This window comes from Ictidomys tridecemlineatus, chromosome 2 (assembly GCF_052094955.1).
Source record: "Ictidomys tridecemlineatus isolate mIctTri1 chromosome 2, mIctTri1.hap1, whole genome shotgun sequence".
NCBI lineage: Eukaryota > Metazoa > Chordata > Mammalia > Rodentia > Sciuridae > Ictidomys > Ictidomys tridecemlineatus.
This window is the reverse complement of record NC_135478.1, coordinates 202,144,455-202,166,746: the sequence shown is the minus strand read 5'-3', so window position 1 is coordinate 202,166,746 and position 22,292 is coordinate 202,144,455. Positions and strand designations below refer to the sequence as shown.

Genomic DNA, 22,292 nt, shown 5'->3' with positions numbered 1-22,292 from the left:
AAATATTTTCATAGCATAGGAAAAACACAGAGAAAGTTAAATTTGGGAATTTTCCTCCCTTGTTACAGTTTAAATTTTTTCTTTGTAACATTTCTTTATGAACTGTGTAACAAATCAGCTTCAGTACCATGGCCAACATAGTCTTTTCTTCCCCTTATGAAAGCAGAGGGTATCTTCAGAATGGTGTATAGGATTCCCTAAAATCCAAGGTGCTAGAGCTGGAATAATGGATCAGGCTGTCTTCCAACAGAAGTAATGATAGAAAAACGCTTTTTTTACCGTGCTTGCCACTGAACCACTCTCTGCCTCTCCTCAACATTGTATTATTCAAAACTTTTTTCAAACCCCCAACTGCATCTTCATCTTCACTCAATAATTCTAAATTCTAGTAAAAATTAAAATCACTGCCTATTGCCCTTTCTCATTCTGGATATTAAGAAGAGATATGAGCCACACTCATCCCTTATTAAATGTCTGTTGGATGAAATTCAAATAATTGGTAAATAAACAAATACTTTCATGTTGACAGTATATCTACATTTCTAAAAGATTTATTTTTTTAATTGATAAAAATAATTTGTATGTGGAAAATTGTGTTCTTTTAATAAATACCAAGAAGAAAATTTGCTCATAATTTTATTATCAAACATAGCCACTTGTTAACATTTTACTTAAAATAAATATACATTTATACATATGTCTTATTAATTATATTTAAGTATCCTTAACCCACCCTAGAATTTATGCTAATAATTACAGATATGTAAATATATTTCTCTCTTTGCATCTTTAAGTTTATAATAAGTGTAATTATTTTGTAGGATTATTAGATTAATATTTTTAGTTAAAAGATAACTGAAATTTATTTTTATTTGAAAGTGTCCAAAAATAGTGATATTTTTGGAATATTGAGTACATCCTTAAAATTAATGGTATAAAATCAGTGTAAATTATCATATTTCACCCTTTAATTTAGTTTTCTAATGAATGTGGAATGAAACAAGAAACAAATATGGTTAAATTGTTGGAAAAACAATACCAAGAAAGATTAGAAGAAGAAATAGCTAAGGTAAGTTTATAGTTTATCTGGAAGATTTTCTTGGTTTATAGATTTTCTTTATCTTTGAACTGTCAAAAAAAGCATAGATTTTATTGATGGTATGTACTTTGTTTTTATTTGTAAGTTTCATATATAGTCCATCAAACAGTTGTGTAACAGCATCAACTATAATTGCTGCTTCATAGAATTTTTGCGGTGCTTTTCATTGAGAAGAACATTTTTTTCTTGATATAGAATAGTAATTACAGTTTTTCAGAATGCCACAAGTTTTTATATTTGTGTTACATTGTAAATAGTTACCTTGTGAAGGAGTTTGGCATTCTAAAAATGAGGGAAAAGTTATGAAGAGAAAAAGTGATTGTATTACCCTGATAAATTATTGTAATGTTAGATAATAACTACAGATACTGTTGGAGGATTGTTATGGAACATTATCACTCATGGCCAAGTGAATTTTCTTGGAAGGAAGAAATATAAAGACTTTTAGTTTTTTTTATTTTTGTACTGAGCATTTATTGATGTTATAGTTAGAAAAGTTTTGCTTGTTTTATTTTAAAAGGCAGGCAGTAAAACACTTTGATGTTAAATTTATTGAAAAATAGCCTATCTCTGTATCACTTTATCAGAGGATTTATTTTTGTTTTTAAAACTATGAGGCCAGGCTTTTTTCTAATTCATATACTTTTGAGTAATGACCCACGTTTTAAATCCAGCTGGTATTTATAAATCTAATCCTTTTTCGTTTGTTTGATTGATTTCTTTAGGTCATTGTGTCGATGAGCGTTGCATTTGCTCAACAAACTGAACTATCTAGACTATCAAAGGGAAAAGAAAATACTTTGTCATCAAAACAAGCACTTACTTTCTGTCAGCAAAATGAAAAACATTATTTTAATGAAATGAAATTATCTCAGGATCAAATTGATCTTCAGACTTCTGATGCATTGGACATGAAATTTAAAGAATTTAAGCCACTTAGTAAAGAGTTAGGAGAAGATGGAGAAGTTCTGTTACCAAACAGTGATCATCTTGATGATATAGTAGAATCAGAGGTCCACCAACTAACTATTTCAGAAGAAATGTTCTCCAAAGACAAAACTTTTATAGTTAGCGAATCTGTAAGTATGCTTCTTTGAATATAAAAAAGAAAAACTTATAAAAATATCTTCAGTTTAAAACAGTAGCAATAATGCTTATTAATAGAGAATGAAAATATGAAGTCCAGTCTTGACTTTAATGTGTTTTATTAATTATAAGGTATTTGATTAAGTGAAACAATATTGGTGTGAAGTATAAAATAAGTCAGGTCATAGTATTCTTGGTTGTCTTATGGACATAGTACATGTTAAGTTCTCATTGTAAATTATACCTGTGTTAATTTTATTTAAACTAATTGAAGATTAATTATAACTAGGTAATACCTGTGGCCAAAAGATTTGCTCAATTAAATGTAAGAACATAAAAGGAAATTGCTACAAATTCAAGAAGACAATTCAAAGTATCTTATTATCTATATACTAATTCTTTTTTCTTGTTAGTTGAGGATCTGTTACCCCAACTAATTGCAGCCTTTATCAGAAAACAATAAATTCAGGGCTGGGGATGTGGTTCAAGCGGTAGCACGCTCGCCTGGCATGCGTGCGGCCCGGGTTCAATCCTCAGCACCACATACAAACAAAGATGTTGTGTCTGCCAAAAACTAAAAAATAAATAAATAATATTAAATTCTACTTCTTTTAAAATTATCTGAATTTCAAATTTATTTTTCACAATCGATATATCTTGTTCAGAGTAGTATTCAAATAAAACTGTCAGCTTTTTATGTAATGCAAAACTTGTGAAATGTTTATGAAAACTAATTTAGCTGTAGCTGTTCAAGGCAGAATGATTTTAATTAGTATCTTAAGGAATTGAAGTATTCATAGGACCTATTGACTTGTCATGAGTGTGAGAAACTCATAAATGTAAAGCATTTATTTCCAAATAAAATTTATTATAATTTTTCTCTGAATAAGCAGTTTTCTATAATACTGTGATGACCAATGAATAAAAATTAAATAGGCAAAATTCCTTATATTTTGTGAACTTAATTTTTAAAAATATTTTTCTAGTTGTATATGGACATAATACCTTTATTTTATGTGTTTATTTTTACGTGGTTCCCGGGATTGAACCCAGTGCCTCATGCATGCTAGGCAAGCGCTCTACCACTGAGGCACAACCCTGGCCCTATAAACTTTATTTATATATATATATATATATATATATATATATATATATATATATATATATATATATTGTTATTGTTGTTTATATTATTTCCCCATTATAAAATATCAAGAGATATAAAGGAGTTATAACTTCATTAAGAGAATGGGCTGGAGATGTAGCTTGGTGGTAGAGCACTTGCCCAGCATGTGTGAGAGGCCCTGGGATCAATCTCTAGTACGGGCGGAAAAAAAAGTGGATGGGGTGGGGGTTGGAAGGGGTGGATAAAGAATCTTGAGTATTTTGTTTTTCTCTGTTAGAATTAGATTTTAGCTAAACTATCTGGTAAGTAGCTGTTTCCTTTTGGAAAATAACATATATGGTGGTAATAAATTAACTTCATGTTGTTTTGGAATTATAAGTAAGAAAAATACTTTTTTTAAAAAAGTGATTTATGGGCTGGGATTGTGGCTCAGTGGTAGAGCGCTTGCCTTGCATGGGTGAGGCACTAGGTTCGATCCTCAGCACCACAAAAATAAATGAATAAAGGTGTTATGTTCATCTACAACTAAAAAATATTTTTTTTAAAAAGTGATTTATGCTTTTGTTTAATAATAAAACTAAAACTCAGATGCTTTATGTTGTTAATAGAATTGTTTTCATATTCAGTTAAAATATCAATGCTGACTAATTGCCACAAAATATGTTATGATTGAGTTTTTTGCTTGTGTTTTTTCCTATCCAAGATTCATGGTAAGATGTTGGCATCAAGCATGGATGCTTCTAGACAAATGATGTCAAACGAAGAACAGTTGGAAGATATGAGGCAAGAACTTGTACGACAGTATGAAGAACATCAACAGGCCACAGAACTGTTGAGGCAGGCACACATGAGACACATGGAGCGACAGCGGGAGGAACAGGAGCAGCTACAAGAAGAGATTAAGAGACTTAATAGACAGTTAGCCCAGGTATGGAACTTTAGAGTCTCTTTTCTCCTCAATTGAAATAATGGTATTTTTTATGTGGCTTTTTTTTTTTTAAGTCAAAATTATTTTTCCTAGCTACAAATAAATTACAAATACTTAACATCAGGAAGTTCCTGGGATCAACTTTAGACCTTGTTAGGCACACCTAACTCAACTGGTATAATGTGCATTATCATTTTATTTAACTGCCTTTCAGGCACTGGAAATGTGACTACAATATAAATTTAAAAATTCTATTGACCATACATAGCTAAAGCACTTTGAGAATTTTGGAAATATTATACTGAGGTACTTGAGTATACAGTTGCTGTCATTCACTTTTTCGATGTTCATTTATAGTTCTGTGAGTCTACCAATTACCATCTCCAAGGTTTATCTTTATCTATCTTTTTTAATCCATCTTTTTAATCATGAATGGAAATCTTCTGAAGTAATCTGTTTCTAGAACTCTCTCCAAGGACACATCTCTTGTTGATTAGAGAAATTCAAATTTATATAACATTCTTTTCTAAATTTAAATATTTCATGGTATTTGGGAGCTATATTCTTGTCAACTGCTATATAAAATAGACTCACAAAATTATTGCAGAAAAGCAAGAAATATTTACATGAAAGTTCTTATTAAAACAAATTTATTGAATTTAATTTTGAAAACTAAAACAACGTGTATTTTTTAAATATAAAATAATAGGAAAATTGATATTTGAGAATAAACTATATCATTTGAAAAATCAGTTTTGCTTTTCTTCATTGCATTTTGTGAATTTATTCTTCTAAAATTTCAGTGCAAAAATTGACAGAGAAAATATTACTTGAACTATATAAATTCCTGAATATTTAAGTTTAAATAACTTTTTTTCTAAAGTTGCAAATTTTGCATTGAACTTCATATGTGCTTTTAATCCCTAATAATGAAATATGAATCATAAGGTAGAACCAAGGTCTCTTGGTCCCAAGGGGTTAAAAGAAATCTGCTTGATGTTTCTGCTTTTTACCTCTATCACAATCAATATTCTTCCATGACCTTTTTTCTTATTTAGAGATCCTCATTAATTAACGAAAACCTGGTTTCAGAAAGAGAAAGGGTGCTTTTAGAGGAGTTGGAAGCACTAAAGCAGCTGTCTTTAGCTGGAAGAGAGAAGCTGTGTTGTGAGCTGCGCAACAGCAGTACGCAAACACAGGTAGTATTGACTTTGGTGCATTTAGGAACAGTAGATCAACAATGCAGTAGGATTTGTTTGTCTTTATTGTTGGTGGGAGACGTATTTTTATAGTTACTAAGCTTAACATATTGGTGATCACTTAGATGTAAGGTAGGTGGAGTCAAAATGCCTTGCTTTCTATTCAAGATCATTTGAATCTGGCATTGCTGTAGGAGAAACTGTTGTTCTACCAAGGAGCAACCTGACAACCCTTATTGTCACACTATATAGAGTGTATTAGTTTGAAGCCATTCAAACATTTTTCATCTCTACACTTGAATGTTTTATCCTTTTTTTGATAATGCTGATCTCTTGATAAATTGTAGTTAAATATTATTTCAAGCACTTTCTGTTTCACATCATACCAGTATAGAAGAATGATATGCTGTTTCTAAGATGACAGGTTTTCTTTCTGTCTTGTCCTCTCTGCCGTTGCACAAACTTAAACAGAATGAAAATGAAAACCAAAGGGAAATTGAGGAACAGACATTGAAAGAAAAGGAAATGGACAGAAGACCTGAAGATGTACCTCCTGATAGTCTGTCCAGTGAAAGGTATACAAAATGTGTATTTTTTCAGTGCAAAGTCAATTAAAATGGTTGTTCAAATGTAATAAACTTTATTCATCCTTATTTTTATCTTGTACATGTGTATTTTCTTAAAAATACTATCTTGTGTATGAAATGTGTCATATATTTCTGTGTATGAAACATGTCCATATATGTGTAATATATAAAAGATTATCAAATTTTAGACATTAAATTACAAATTTTTAAATCTTTTTATGTAATAAAAATTTTAATTGGCTTTTGATCATAAACTTGACTTTAAATGTTTAGAATTGTTTTGACATCAAACCTTTCTTGATTAATTTATTTCTTCTTAATGCTGTTTTATAACCTAAAAAACAAAAACCAGTTCTACCTGTGAGCTTTATTCCTTTTTTCCTCCTTCAGTGTATGGGCCTGGATTCAGTGTAAGCTATTCTCTGGTTTGTTTATGTTGAGAAAAAAAATTACTACATATGTAAATATTCAACATTTAGTTTCTTTCATGCTTTCATGGCATAACAGGTGAGAACTTTTAATACATATCCTAGTTTTATAAAGTAATAAATTAATGACCCAATGTTAACAAAACGTTCCTTACATTCATTTTGTAGATGTTAATGTTAAAATGTACAAAACTATACTATAATTATCCCACATTAATATTAAGCACAGTATCTAAAATTTATTTTGTTCAAATGGAAATAATTTTTTAAATTTTAATTAGAACTAATATCTACTAACTTAATTTCCTCCTTTTCCAATTTCTATGACTGTCAATCCTTTTGTGTCCTCCTAACCTCGTTCCTCAGCTTGCATGGAGGAATTTGGCCCCTAAGATTTTGGCTTCCCCATTGGATCATCAGTAGGAACATAGTCAGTATGGAACTCAAACAAGAAAGTGTATGAAAATTAGAGTTACCATGCCAATATAAAATAAACATCTTGCTCATCTTTATTTCTTTTTACCTTTATATCAGTTTTAATCACATTATCCAACTCCTTGGATTTAGGACTTGAACAAAACTATAAATAAAAGTTAAGGAATTAAAACCCTTACTTCCCGCTAACTAAATTATTTGGGGTTTTATGTTTAAACATTCTTGATTATGTAAGCAGAGAATTTGATCTAGATACAAAAATAGAACTCTCTTTCACTTGACAAATACTAAAGGAAAACTTTTCCATTTATTACCTGATCTTAAAATAGGTCTGTCATGTGCCTGTGAAACAGATACCCTTTCAACCAGATTGTTGGTAATGTGTCAAACAACATGTGAGGTTGAGAAAGAAGTCTCTTAGGCCAGGGGACCTTACTATGAAGTTTCTTATTGTATCTTACATGTATTAAAAATAAAGATTATAACCATAGTATCCCTGTTGAATTAAACTGTCGAGTGAGTTGTTTAGTTATTCATAAAATTAACCATATAATCTTTTGAATCACCATTTATGGAAGCACATTTTTTCACATGGTAAAATGTTCATGTTAAGCTAAAAAGAAAGCTTACAAAACACCTTGTCCAGTATGATCAGTTTTTGTTTTTAAAATGTATATATTTTTGAGTGAAGCAGAGGAGGAAAAAAGTCTAGAAATATAGGCATTAACATGTTCATAGTGCTAAGATATTTTGAAGGCTGATTAATGTATTTCTTATCTCTAAAAAGACAAGCTATTATTTCTACTTAGTTGAAAATATGTTTTTTTCCTACTGGCTGAGTGCAATGTGTGTAACTAGAGATATTTTTGTCTGTGGAGCAGGTATAATAACAGCCTATGATATTTCCTGTGGTGTTGACTGAGTAGTTTCACTGAAAGCCTTTTTAAAAGCAGGTCTTTGCCAGTTCTTGTAATTTAAACATCTAGTTTATCACCAAGAAATTATACAAATACTACCACTTTTTTCTAGTTGGATTCTTAATTATATATTAAAATATTGTTGTCTGACACATAAAAAGATAAACCTTATATGTATATAAACATGAACAGTATAACCAAGGCAATTATGTAGATATTGGTATTACCATACTTCCTGAAACTCAAGTTTTATGTCTCCTTAAAGTTTTCTTCCAATTTAATTACTATCTTAAAAAATATAATTATTTGATTTCTTTCAGGTCAATAAAATGCACCTTTAAAAATGTTATACATTTGTTTTCTAAACAAATCACTTTTTTTTAAATAAATTAAGAGTAAGAAGCACTTCATTGTAGGTGCTATTGTGTTATTTTAATAGAGCAAATCTATATGATATTTTTCACCAAACACATATTTTGCATTGTGTTTTTGGTGAGATAGTAGCAAAGGCTTTATCCTATAAAAAGATTAAATATTTTAATAAATAAATATTTTAAGATTAAATGTTTTATAAAGAGATTAAATATTTTAATAAATGTGTTTGGTTTTAATCTGTATAGGTTTGCACTCCAGAAAACTAATAACAGACTTCTGAAGATCCTCTTAGAAGTTGTAAAGACTACCATAGCTGTTGAAGAAACTATTGGCCGCCATGTTCTTGGGATTTTAGATAGATCTAGTAAAGGCCAGTCATCAGTCAGCCTTATTTGGAGGTCAGAATCAGAGGCATCTGTAAAGTCAGCTATCCAAGAGGAACACATAAGAGGTAATACTAGTTTCATACGCTTGTAAAATAATCATCTTCAAATGATCTTGCTGAGTTCAAGGCATTTTTTCTGTGTGTAGAATATATAGGAGAGAGAATATTCAAGTATTTTTCAACAAATGCACCTCCAAACGCAAAGCCACTCTGTTCCAAGCACTATATGTGTTATTGTATAGCATTTGCAAGTGAATGTTTTAGAGTTGCCATTATATACCTTGGTATGCCTACACAAACCAAGAAGACTCTTTCATTTCTCCACTTATAAAGGAAAAGTTCCTGTAAATCAGGAAAGCTTAAAATAAAGAACTTGTAGGAATCCAGCACCAGTTTTCATTGAGATAGTTAGAAGAATGTGATTATAAGAAACCAAAGACTATCCTCTGTTAGGTCCTTTCTTCCTTTTGGAAAAGTGGTTTGACAGTTTTTGTGTGTAGATATAATGATTAGGTCCTGTTATGAGATGGCTTTTTTCCTAATTCTGTCATCTTCGTGTAGCTGTGTGGGTTGGGCTCTTCTTTTAATTTCTTTTTTAATTTTATTTTTTTAAATTTTAATTTGTTATATATGACAGCAGAATGTTTTACTATTCATATTACACATATAGAACACAATTTTTTATATCTATGATTGTACACTCTTATTTTAAATTTTTACCATCACATTGCTGACCTCCAATCTGTCTTGTTTTTTCTGTTCCTTTTTCCTTGCTGGAGAAGATATCAGGAAATCAAAGAGGGGGAAAGGTTAGTCAGGTGCTTCCAGAGAAATAGGCCCTGGATTCTCAAATTAGAAGGTCAAGCCTATAGTTCACTATCATTTCACATCCAACCACTTCTGCTCAGGTAGAGGGAAATATTCTGAAATGCCAGAGCTTTACAATTTTTGAAACATTCTAGTTTTTAAGCTTCATGGGGAAAAATAGAAAGTATTCCAATTACAGAAGGTTTGCTTAAGTACTAGTTAGCCATCAGTACATTTTGACTACAGAGAAAAGATTGATTTGGAATTTAAAATAAATTTGAATTAAAAACACTTCAGGTGAGTTCAAAAATAATTTTCAATGCCATTTTTAGTAAAATACAAGATGAAATAATCCTGACTTTTAAAACCCTTTATTCCACATTTACTCTTTTCAAACTAGGTAGATATATTTTTCAAATTAACTTACTTTTGGTTAAGTTCTCAATGAAGGACTATTATGGCTATATATGGATCTTGATGTATTAAGAAGAATTAGGTAATGTTTGAAAATACCTAAAACTTATTAAAAGTGACTACCAAAAAATTTTTAAGGTAATTAATTGGTTTCACTTAATCATCTAGGGAGGAATTTTGCTGTTCTGTTGGTAAGAACTGTACTAGATTGACTTCCATATTCAAAAGACACTCTAAGGAATGTTCTGTACATTGCAAAAATATTTTTTGCCTTTTTGTTAGCATTTCTCATAGATATTTCTTTAAATGGCTACTGAATATTCAGCAAACAACAGCAACTACTTAAGGAGCAATATGCTGAATTATAAAGACAAATTGATAATTGAGATCAAGCAAGCACAGAAGATAATGTTTATGTTCATTTTCTTGGAGAAAGCAGATCCTCTATCCACTATCTATATCCATAGATAGTGTCTATTTTAACATATCTAGCAATAGTTTGTTAATTATAAGCAACTTTATCTGTTCAATTCTATAAACACTTATTCAGCAATTTCTGTATTGTCTCTGTTTTACAGTAGTTCATAGTCTAGTAAAGGAAACACTGAGATTACTGTTCAAGGGAAGATTAAATCATACTTAATATTTTACTTACAACCATTTTGTACATAAATGAATTGATTATGATTATTATTATTGATTATTATTATTGATCTTTAAAAATGTTAACTGTTGAAATCAACTGTTGATTCAGAAAACATTAGAAGAAAAATTCAATCCAAAGTTAAGAAATACATTGTGTAAAATATTGTGGCACAGATAATTCTGCTGGTCCATTTAATTAACTCAATCTTATATTTTTGTATTTACAAATCATTCTTTGGTTTGATTTGGTACCAAGAATTGAACCCAGAGACACTTAACCACTAATCTGTAACTCAGCCCTTTTTATCTTAAGTTGTGTAGAGCCTGGTTTAAGTTGCCAAGGCTGCTCTTAAACTTCCCATACTTCTCCTGTCCAGGTTGCTGGGATTATAGGCATGTACATGCCTGGCTATGTTACTTTTATTAATAAAATTAAGTTTATCATTGAGGTATACTTACCTAGTTTGCATCTTTAAGGATATATTGAATTAATAGAGTTTATGATTTAAAACATTTATTTTATGAAAATATTGGCTTTAAATATTGACAATATGCCCCATATGTAAGAAGTTCTTTTGACATTTCTTCACATTCTTCACAAATGGAAGCATTTCTGTAAAAACTAAAATGCACCTTTGAAAGATTTGTGTTATTTACCATAACAAAAAAAAATAAGGCTTAATCTGATTGTGAATCAACTTTTATTGTTTTTTTTTTTTTAAAGTATCACTTGTGATGTAGTTTCAGCCTTCAAGCCTGAACTTGTTTAGGCTTTAAACATGTATGAACTTGTTAACACTTGAAAATAGTAAATGATTGTGCTAATATTTACTTCCTCGTAAAAGCAAACTAGTTTATGAAATTGAAAGGAAACTTTGGCCAAATGTCAAATCACTTGAACCTGAGTGTATATTAGATCAGTTCATAAAAATGAGTTCCCTAGGTTATTGAAAGAAAATTTCCTTTAGGTCTGCAGTGTGATAGTTTAGGGGTAGAATGCTCATCTTTCCTGTAGGAGTCCATGGATTGAAGTTTGTTTGCTTCAGCTTCCTTTTGAAGCAGTGGGAAGTTATAGAAAGAATACTGGATTAGTAATGAGAAAGCTTCATTTTTTTTTTCTGCCCTAATGTGACTTTGGACAAATTTCTTTAAGTCTCCACTCCGTATCTTTTAGTACAGTTTTCATCTGTCAGACACTTGGGTCAAGCTTGATTCGCATGATTTCCAATTGGAACCATAGAGGTCTTCAGTGAGCCACTGAGGCTGGGAAGACACTATGATATTGCTCACCCTCCTTTAACCTGAAAAACTTACCATTATGCATCTGGAAATGAATGGTATAATTCATAAAGTATATGACTAAAAGACTTGAATAACTATTATTTGCTGTGTTTACAACATACATCTGAGTGGTTGGTTCACCACTCAAGTGATTCTGTTCACCAAGTTGCCTGTTCTTGATTTCTGTTGGCATGTTATAAAATAGCCCTTCTTTTTTTTTGTCCTCAGATTTTTTCCCCCAGACTAGTCATTATGGGTAATTATAATTTTGCTGTCTTTCTCTTTTGTTTCATAGGAACAAACAAATTTGTTTCTTTAATGGAACATATTCAGATTATTTCATATAATTTCTATCTTCAATTTGTGTGTGTGTGTGTGTGTGTGCGCGCGTGTGTGCGTGTGTGCACGCATGCTAGGAATTGAACCTAGGACCTCTCTCAGGCCAGGCAAGCACAAGCACTCTACTACTGAGCTACTCCTCCAGCCCTGAAAAATACATTAAGCTGATTGACATCTTTATCTTTTCTAGGTGCTTTATTACCTATTTTTGTTGTTGTTGTTGCCATTCCAAAAAAAACTAACACTCAGTGATCATTTATAAATGGCTTTGTTTCACCTTGTGCTTGTGTTTTCTGTAATTTGTGTTTTAGATTTATTCCCATATATACACAGAATCTTCAGTCATTTTCTCACCATTGTTTGCTTCTCTGTACCACAAAATGTCATATTGTACCATAAAATTTTATTTTATATTCATAAAAATAACTATTTGTTTCTTTTAACTTACACACACACACACATCCTGCAAGGTAAACTTCAGTATACTTCATAAGAGAATAAGCAAGAAGAGACTGGGCTGGGGATATAGCTCAGTGCTTGCCTAGCACCTGTGAGGCTCTGGGTTCAATCCTCAGCACTGCATAAAAAATGTATATATAAAATGAAGGTATAAAAACTTAAAAAGAATAGACTAACTCTTGCTTTAACTGACTATAGTTTCTATTCTTATAGTACCAACACTTCTTTATGAGGAGAACAGTGACTTTTCAGTCATTAAATTCATAGCATAATCCTTGACTGTTTGTATTTCTAGGCAAATAACTTCGCTAAAGTCTTTTCCTTTTTGAAATGTTCTCTTCTAGAACATCCCTTTCCTGTCTATCTGATATTTCTTATATGGCTTCTTTTATTAGCTTATGATATACAGAGGCTCCAACTTTGTTTCCTCCTTTCACTAAATATCACTCCTAAAACAGATGTAACCACTTTCAGTGTTTATACTCTTACCTTTTTACAGATGACCCCTAATTCTACACCCACATTTCTAACAGTTTATGTATCTCCACATATTCCATTAATACTCCTCTGTTCAGTTGCAAAGCTTATCATCTGCCTGTGTCAACCAGATTTTCTTACGTAAGATGTAACAATAATGTTGATAGTATGGTAACAGTGTCTGTAGTTAAATTAGCACTGCTCATCATTCTAATTTCTTCCCAGTATACTTTTTACAAAAATATCAAGCTACAAAATTATCTGTTTCTTTTAATCTGTAGCCAGAGCAGGTAATGTTCAAATATGTAATGCTTAAAAGTCAGGTTACTCCAAACAAATTAGGAGCACTTATTCTATTCTTCAGTAACCTGTTACATCCCACTGCACAATAGAGTTTTTTTTTTCCTTATGTATATATGTGTGTTGTTTCATTATACTGTAAAGTCCTTCACGATAGGAACCAGATTTTGTCTCCTTTGTGTCCCCATTTCTTAGCAAACTCTACGTGCTTGACATTTGATAAATATCTATTAAAAGTTATCTTAAAAAGTTTTTATCAGGTTGGGAGTATAGCTCAACAATACAGCACATGCTTATTATGTGCGAGGCCCTGGGTTTTACCCCCAGTACACCCCCCAAAAAAACCCCAAAATTTTTACTAAAGAAAAATTACTAAATAACCCACATCTTAAATTCTGCAATTTTACAATGCTGTTATTAAAACACATGTACTTTGAAAAATGATTTCAATTTGACTAGATTTTAAAAATTTAAAGTGAAATTATTGTTATTAATGTATGCCTTTAACATTTTGTTATTCTAGTTATAGACAGATCCATACCCTCTTATTCTGGAAGTGATATGCCAAGAACTGATAATAGCATGTGTTCAAAAGTAACTGAGGAAGGAACAGAATTATCACAGCACCTTATAAGGATTGGTTTTGCTGGAACTGAAATAGATCCTGAAAATGAAGAATTAATGCTGAATATTAGTTCTCGACTACAAGCAGCAGTTGAAAAAATACTGGAAGCTCTAAGTGAAACTAGTAGTCAGGTAAACTCCTTAACTATTACTACCTACTGAATATTGCATAAGACATAAATGAGTAAATATTTCTCTCTACTGTCCCACAGAAATTTATTTAGGCTTCTCTTTAATAATTGGCTGTGTTTGTGATAACCAATATTAGTTTTAGTAGTCTTGTTTTTGGTGGTGAAGGTAATGTAATGATGAGCTCTTCCAGTTCAAAAACTCATTGATGTTTTAATATCCAGATTTTCTAGATTGTTACACATTACTTTTTTTTTATATCAAAAGAGATTTTAACTTCACTATTGTGTGAAATGTTCCATTAAAATGTTATTTAACACTATAAGGAATCTCTAAAACTATATGTTGTAGTGGAAATGTCTAAAACTATATGTTGTAGTATGTCATAACATACCATTATTGTATTACATATCAAACTTGCAATTCCTTCACTTGATTTTTACATTATTTTTATAAAGATGAGTAGATTAATTCGCCGTACAAATTATCTCTTGGTAGGAAATTAGTATGAGCAATTTTTCCTTTAAAATATTGTTCTTTACGGGCTGGGGATGTGGCTCAAGCAGTAGCATGCTCGCCTGGCATGCGTGCAGCCCGGGTTCGATCCTCAGCACCACATATAAACAAAGATGTTGTGTCTGACAAAAACTAAAAAATAAATATTAAAATTCTCAAAAAAAAATATTGTTCTTTAAATATTAAGTTTGAGAAATTGAAAGAATGTCTTTGAGCTCTCTCTTGTTCTGATGACTGGCTTTTCTTTGGTACTTTTTTCTCTAATAAATTATTTAATATGGCATGTTTCTGCAATAGCGGTGACTATTAGATATAGTAACTATGACAAATATATATTTTGCATTTTAATACCTGATTCATTTCTATTAGGGTTAAATTATTGACTTAAGCTATTTCTTCAAATATTGACATTTAAAATGATTCGTTTATTCCCTACTAGTTGGTTAACTTCTCATATCAATCTACTGTTCCACCCCCTGATACTTTTAATATGCTGCTGGGATTCAATGAGGAAGGAATTATCAAAATAACATACATTTCTGTTGAAATATTTGTTCTTTGAATGGTCTTCAGATATGACACTTACCCAGAATTTTCTCCAGGTATTCTTTTCTGTTTGGAAACAAACTAAACCTTTTTTCTGTGATAGAATATGAATTATATCTTGAAAAGACTCTTGAGATACCACATATTGTAAGGGGAATTCACTAACTGGTCAGGGAAATTCATCATAATGTATTTCCTGTTATATGGCTCAGTGGTAGAGCACTTGCCCCAGTATATGCAAGGCCCTAAGTTCTATCCCCAACACTGGGAGAAAGGATAGGGAATAAATAGTTAGATAAATATATCTTCTGGTTTGCACCTTGATTGGCCAAACTAAAGCAAACATATGCCTTATGTAGTTCCCAAAAATGTTTTCATAGATTAATTCTGAGGCCTGTGGTTAAATAGCAGATGAAATTTCTAACCTTGGGCAATTCTTGTTTCTCGAGAGCTTTCTTTTGTAGCATGTACAGAATGATTAAAGCATCTATTTCAGTAACTCAGAAATTTACTTGAGCATCACAGAGAATCAAAGACATAATATTCTTGAAAGCTCAAGAATATTATTATTTCCTACTCTTGGCAAATATTGTTATTTGCCAAGAGTAGGAAAAATGATTTAAATTTTTAAAAAAAATCAGTGGTGGTCCTGTATTCAAAGTTCTGAAGAGTTATTTTATTTTTCATTATCAACATCCTAAGTATTTGTAAAGAAATGAAATGGTACCCATAAAATTCAGCTTCATTTGTATTATTAAGACATTAATTTTACACTCTTGGATCAGAGAATTTTATAGTCACCTTTCCTTTAGCCCAAAGTTGAGCAGACTATTTAAACTCAAACATTGACATTGTAAATGTTGTGTTGAAATGTGATATTCCATAGTTAACATTAAAAAATACACATTTTTACCAAGATTTACTATATTTTTAAGTCTTTTATAATTAGCCTAGGTCCTGCATTCTCTCTCTTTTAGAATGCTTATCCATAAACCACTTCTAGAGTATGCAGGTCCACTGAGTCAGTTGAGTCAGTACTTAAAGCTTGAATGCATATGCATCTTAATTATCCCTTTTATTCTATGAAAGTTGTATAGTATAGATAATTCTATATTAAATTCTTCTTTTTGTTTTGTTTATGCTTATTTCAGTCATATTAGTGTTTATATTCTATGATTTATACTTTTTCTACTAGGAAAACAACTGGTAATACTTTTTTTCTTTCTTTTTTTTTTTTAATAACCTTATTTTATTTATTTATTTATTTTTTAATGTGGTGCTGAGGATGGAACCCAGTGCCTCACACACGCTAGGCAAGTGTTCTACCACTGAGCTACAATTGCATTCCTACTTTTTCTTTCTTGATCCTTATAACATACTTTTGACCTGGAACTTGACCACTTTTGATAGTGTTGCTACTCTTCAATGCCACTATAAATTATGCACATTATGGTTTATGTACTATAGTATTTATCTTTTGATAATCACCATGGAAAATGACAAATAAATGACAAGTGAGCAGTGGTTTCTACAGATTATTTGCTCTTACAGATAACTAGAGAAAACTTCGCCATAGTCATTAAAACTGCCATTAGTCAACAGTTAAGTGTGTGGGATCTTCCTGAAACACTCAGTTTCCTAGGTCAAGTCCATAACACATGACAACTCTCTGTTTATGTGACTAGGTAGTGATGTGCAGTAAGAGCCTGGTCACAGTATTTTCCAAATGAGTCTCAGTTTGTTAAGTGCTAAAGTAAGGGAATAGGAGCTTTGTGACAGTTTTTAAAACTAACTGCAGATCAATTATTAATCTTAACCATGGATAGATGTTTAAATCCAATGACTTCTTCAGAATATTGTTAATAACTAAAATATTATGAACCAAATGAATAATTTAATCGTTAAATTGACACAAAATAAAGTGTAACATCTTTGTGAAATAACTAGTATCCCATTTTCCTCTTTAATATATTATCATTTGCTTCTTCTTCCTTTAACCTTGATTTATTTTCTTCATTTTTATAACAAAATGGCACTGTTATGATATCTTTGTGCTTTTAGTTAAATACAGGCAAATAGCTCTGCACAGGATACTCTGAATAGCATCTGACAGTTTGGGGTAAGGTGCAGGCCATAAAGCTTACTGTGGGATTTGATGTTTGAGATAAGTCATTCATTCATTCATTCATTCAGCGAAGTTTTGAGTGCCTACTATATAACAATTATTGTTCTAGATATTAGAGATACAGTGATAAGGGAAATGGACAAAATCCCTGCTCGCAGGAGCTCATAATTTAATGGTGGAGGCCAATAACAAATAGATGCATAGATGGTAATAACTGCTGTGAGAAAGAATAAAGGGAAGTACAGCATAATGGAAGAAGAGAGTATTTTATCGAGGAAAATTAGTAAAGGCCTCTCTGATAAAGTGATATGAATTCATATTCCTTAAAGAAGAGTGGGAGGCTAATACACAGGTAAATGCGAAAGAATGTTTAGGCAGGGGGACAGCAATTAGAAAAGCCAGGGGGTGTGCTTGACAGGACAGGGCAGCTGGAGCAAGGAGAGTGGAAAGAGGCATGGGAGAGAAGGTCAGAGGGTATCTGGAAACCAGATTATACTCTGACCTCTTCTCTCTTTAACTCTTCATGTTAAAGTCATAGGGGACAGTTTTTAACTTTTCATTTTAAAATAACTTTAAGCTTACAGAAAATTCTAAAACTATGAGAGTTTCCATGTACCAATCACTCATTCAGCTTTCCCTAACATTAACATAGTGCATAACTATAATATAATTATAAAACTAAGAAATTAAAATTGCTGCAGTACTGTTAACTAAAGTATAAACTATTTAGATTTCATTGGTTTTTCCTATAATGACGTTTTTCTGTTCCAAGATTCATTCCCAGATCCCACATTGTACTTAGTTGTCATGTCATCTTTGGTTTCACCAGTCTCTGACAATACTTTAGTCTTTTGGTCAGTTATTTTTTAGAATGTTCCTCAGTTTGGATTTGTCTGATGTTTGTTGTGATTATATGAAGCCTGTATATTTTTGATACTAGCACAAAAATGCTATGCCCATCTTGTGCTTCATGCCTGGTTACGTGAGTCAATATGTCATTATTACAGGTAATGTTAATCTTCATTGCTTGTAATATCTGCTGGGTTTCTCAACTGTAATGTTACTGTTTTCCCCTTTGTAATGAATAACTATCTTGGAGGAGGTACTTTGATACTATGCAAATAACCTTTTCTCCTTAACTTTCTTTCATCTAATATTCTTACATCCATTGTTGGATCTTGCATGCAGTAATTATTACTATGGTGTTCTAATGGTAATTTTATACTTTCCTCATTGTTTTATTTATTTATTTAGCTATATGAGCTATATCTTCACTTCTAATCAATATCAGTATAGACTCATGACTAATTTATCACTTTAGTTGTAACCTAATACTTTGTTTTGTTTCAGCTTTGGCATTAAGAACTTTTTGAGGTACATCCTTTTGAAGTGTACTTGCTTTTTTGAGTATTGGTACTACAAGAAGCTTCAAACCCATCTTGTATTTTTCCTACCCTAACTTTAGAATCAATCACTTCTTCATGAAATTCATATTTCTTTTATTGGAAAATACTATCTAGAAACCAAGATCTAGGTACTAGATATTCTCATTGTTACTAGGATGTCATTACTTCTAAGCCCTGTTAGTGGATAGTTTAAAAATATATCTTTGTATGCTAATCCTTCTATCTATACCTGAATCTCTCTGTATACATGTATAATTTAAAAATCCATAAATTCATTCTGAGTCCCCAGTTCTGGTACCACAGCATTTGTTTTGCCCTGCCCTTTTTTCTTAGTAACTTTGTTCTCCAACAGTGAAAAAGAGAGTCTCATGTTCAATTGCATTTTTATTTGTTTGCTCAACCATAATATACACATATGTAATTTCAGAATTGCTATCCTACACCCCTGTGAAAAACAAATTCTCTAACTAGACTACATTATTTGTGTGTAGTACCTTTTGTTTTTAGCCTTATAATATACAGTCAAAATATTGTTTTTCAAGTACCTTAGTTAACTCTTTTCTCTCTCACCCTGTTGGTGTGGTTTTTTTCATATATGAATACACAAACACACATACACACACAAACACATTCACATATATATTCAAATATATATGAATATAATACATGAATATTTATATATAACAGTCAACTCATTTGTAATTTTTATTCATATATATAACAGTCATAACTTATTTATGATTTTTTTATTCCATTGAGTTCCTCATTCTTATTAATATATGAAAAAGATCATTCTGTGGACAGTTCTTTCAGTTATGACAGGTGTGTAGAGTCATCTACATCACTTACAGTCATGATATAAAATAGTTTCATCACCCCAACATTCCCAGGCACTGCTCTTTTATAGTCAGCCACTCTGTTACCTCCTGCCTGTGGTAAACACTGGCTTGCTTTTCTTTCCTACAGTTTTGCTTTTTCCAAAGTGTCATAAATGAAAACTTGCATCATGTAATTTTGGGGTCAGGCTTTATTACCTTAATAAAGTGCATTTAAGAATCATCTATATTGTTATGTCTAATAATAGTTTGTTCCTTTTTAATAAGTGAGGGAAATTCCAGCAGTTTGTTTATTCATTTACTGTTTAAAAGACATATAGATTGTTTCCATCTTTAGATAGTTAGAGAATCTAACTTGTATTTTCCAAAATAAACACTTTGACTATCGTTAAAAATAGAATAGAGTAGGTAGAGGGTGGTGAAAGTACAAGGAGAGCAGAAACATAGAAACCAGTTAGAGAAGTCATTTGCCCAGGTTTATAAGTTAAGGAGAGTTAGAGTGGGAACCCAGGTTAGTTTCAGAATCCATGGTCTTAACCACTACTACTTCTGCCTTCTGGGAATCTGAGGATTAAAGAGCAGACTAAGATTTTTGTTTAGTTATTCTTTAGTTTTAATCATAACTATAACTGAGAAATGAATTTTGAAATCCAGAGATTGTTGGCAAACTTAACAGGAACGATTTCAGTGGAGTTTGATAGTTTTCCAATTTGTTGGAATAGCTTTCAACGTAATGTGACGAAACATGCTTAGAAAATCTTCTAAGGCCCTTAGAAAGATAATCTCTATAATACAATCTTTATTTAGTGGTCTTTCTCCAATTCTGCAGAAAAATTATCTTTGAGAATCAGTTCAAAAACACTTTTCAGTTAGGTGGAAATAGAAACGTCTGTTTTACGGGAGTTAATCTTTCAACATTTGAAGTTTTATGGAATCCAGAGGTTATTATTTAGAGCCAAGGAGAGTATTTACCAAAAAATATTTCTCTTAGGAAGTCTTTGGGGGAGGGGGGGTTTCAGAGAGGAGAAATAATTTTTGGTGTTCTATTACACAGCATAGTGATAATAGTTAACATATATTTCAAAATTGCTAAAGGAGAGAATTTTTAACCACAAAGAAATGATAAATATTTGAGGTGATGGATGTGTTTGATTATTCCACAGTGTGTGCATGTAAGAAAACATCACTTTGTACCTCAAAATATTCAATCATTATTTGTCAATAAAAGATAAAACTTAATGCAAATAAAAAAAACAATTCCTTGGAAGAAATTAATGAATAATTTATTCTCTCAGAATGATTTTTCATTATAAGGCACTATTGTGAGTTTACTAGTTCTCATTTTTTAGAATAATGGAATCAAAGCTACATGCTTCTATAATTTCTCAAAGGGGAATCTGAGAATTAAATATCAGGCTAAGCTTTTTGTTTTAATCATGATTATAAGTACTGAAACACATTTTGCCATCAAGTATTGCCCCCAGTGTGCTTAGCATTGGTCAGGTAATGTATGCAGGAGTTAGTCCCTCCATTAAATAATTTAGAGAAATAAGTAAATAAAGTGAAGACCAAAAGACAGCAGCAGAAGTGTTTTACAATTTGAAGGAAATAATTTACAGGGAAAAAAAGGTTAAATGGCTTGACATTATATGATTAATGTTAACCTTTTTCATTGGGGAAATGTAGCTCAGTGCTGTCAATTAATAGCCTCCTGTATATGGTAAAGTCATGATCTTCTGAAACCCGAGGATAAGGAGATAGTCTGGACAGTTAAATGTGTTTCTAGAAATTGAAGTCATTGTATTTTAAGTTTTTAATTGCAGAAAGGTTTATATGCTTTTAAACTAGAGGAAAAAGCAAAATTGAATATAACTTGAATTATTGTCAGAATCACCATATGCCATCATCCAGACTCTTCTTTACTACTTTTTGAGTCTTTTTTCATTCATTTTTAACAGTAGTTAAATTTGTAGTTAGTTTCTTACCATGACCCATGTTCCTAGTCATAAGAGGACACACCTTACTTATAAAGATTTTTGTTTTATGTTAATGGAAATAAGTTCTATGTGTTTCCAAAACTGGGGTGAAAATATTAGTATATCATTTAATTTAAAGGTATTTTATTGCTCAACTTATTACACATTTATGTTTTCAATTCTTTCATTCTTCAAAGATTTACCTATTATAGGTAAAGCAATGGTGTTTTGTTTGTTTTTGTTTTTTGTGCAGTTTTTTGTTGTTATTATTTTATTTTGTATTCTTTCTGAATATCAATTAATGTAGTATGCCACTAGTTAATATATTATTACAAAGACTGTTTGCCACATTCTGGGTCATCTTTATCTGTTACTCTTTGAGTCTATTTTTCTCCTTAGCTATTCTTTATTTCTTTTTTCTTTCCTTGTTGTTAATTCTTATGTTGACTTAAATGCTGCTATTTATGAATAATCATTTCTTACCCACAGTTTTGTTTTTACCTCAAATGAGAGAAATTGGATGATTATCAAAATAACTAATTTGCAAAAGAAGCAGAGAAAGAGTATTTTAAGAGATCTCATAGGCTAGGTGTGGGATCCACCAGTTCATAAAGTGTGAACAGCTAGGGTATTGATGATTTTACGTCTGCTGGAGCTTCATTAAAATCACATTTAGCTGCTTGGGCTGGGGATATGGCTCAAGCGGTAGCGCACTCGCCTGGCATGCGTGCGGCCCGGGTTCAAGCCTCAACACCACATACAAACAAAGCATGTTGTGTCTGCCGATAACTAAAAAATAAATATTAAAATTCTCTCACTTTCCCTCTCTCATTCTCTCTTAAAAAAA

General features: G+C 31.3%; 1 protein-coding gene across 9 annotated transcripts in view; it reads left to right on the top strand.

Moving 5' to 3' along the window:
- Window positions 1-22,292, top strand: part of Akap9 (A-kinase anchoring protein 9) — a 127,291-nt gene that overhangs the window by 54,271 nt on the left and 50,728 nt on the right. For 8 of the 9 annotated variants that reach the window (XM_021732781.3, XM_078040439.1, XM_021732779.3 and 5 more), the window contains 7 exons: window positions 977-1,069; window positions 1,825-2,178; window positions 4,015-4,239; window positions 5,298-5,438; window positions 5,910-6,013; window positions 8,426-8,631; window positions 13,811-14,043. In XM_021732781.3, coding sequence (XP_021588456.2) covers window positions 977-1,069; window positions 1,825-2,178; window positions 4,015-4,239; window positions 5,298-5,438; window positions 5,910-6,013; window positions 8,426-8,631; window positions 13,811-14,043 — 1,356 coding nt within the window. The remainder of the gene's footprint in view (window positions 1-976; window positions 1,070-1,824; window positions 2,179-4,014; window positions 4,240-5,297; window positions 5,439-5,909; window positions 6,014-8,425; window positions 8,632-13,810; window positions 14,044-22,292) is intronic. The other variant, XM_078040440.1, reaches the window with a different exon arrangement.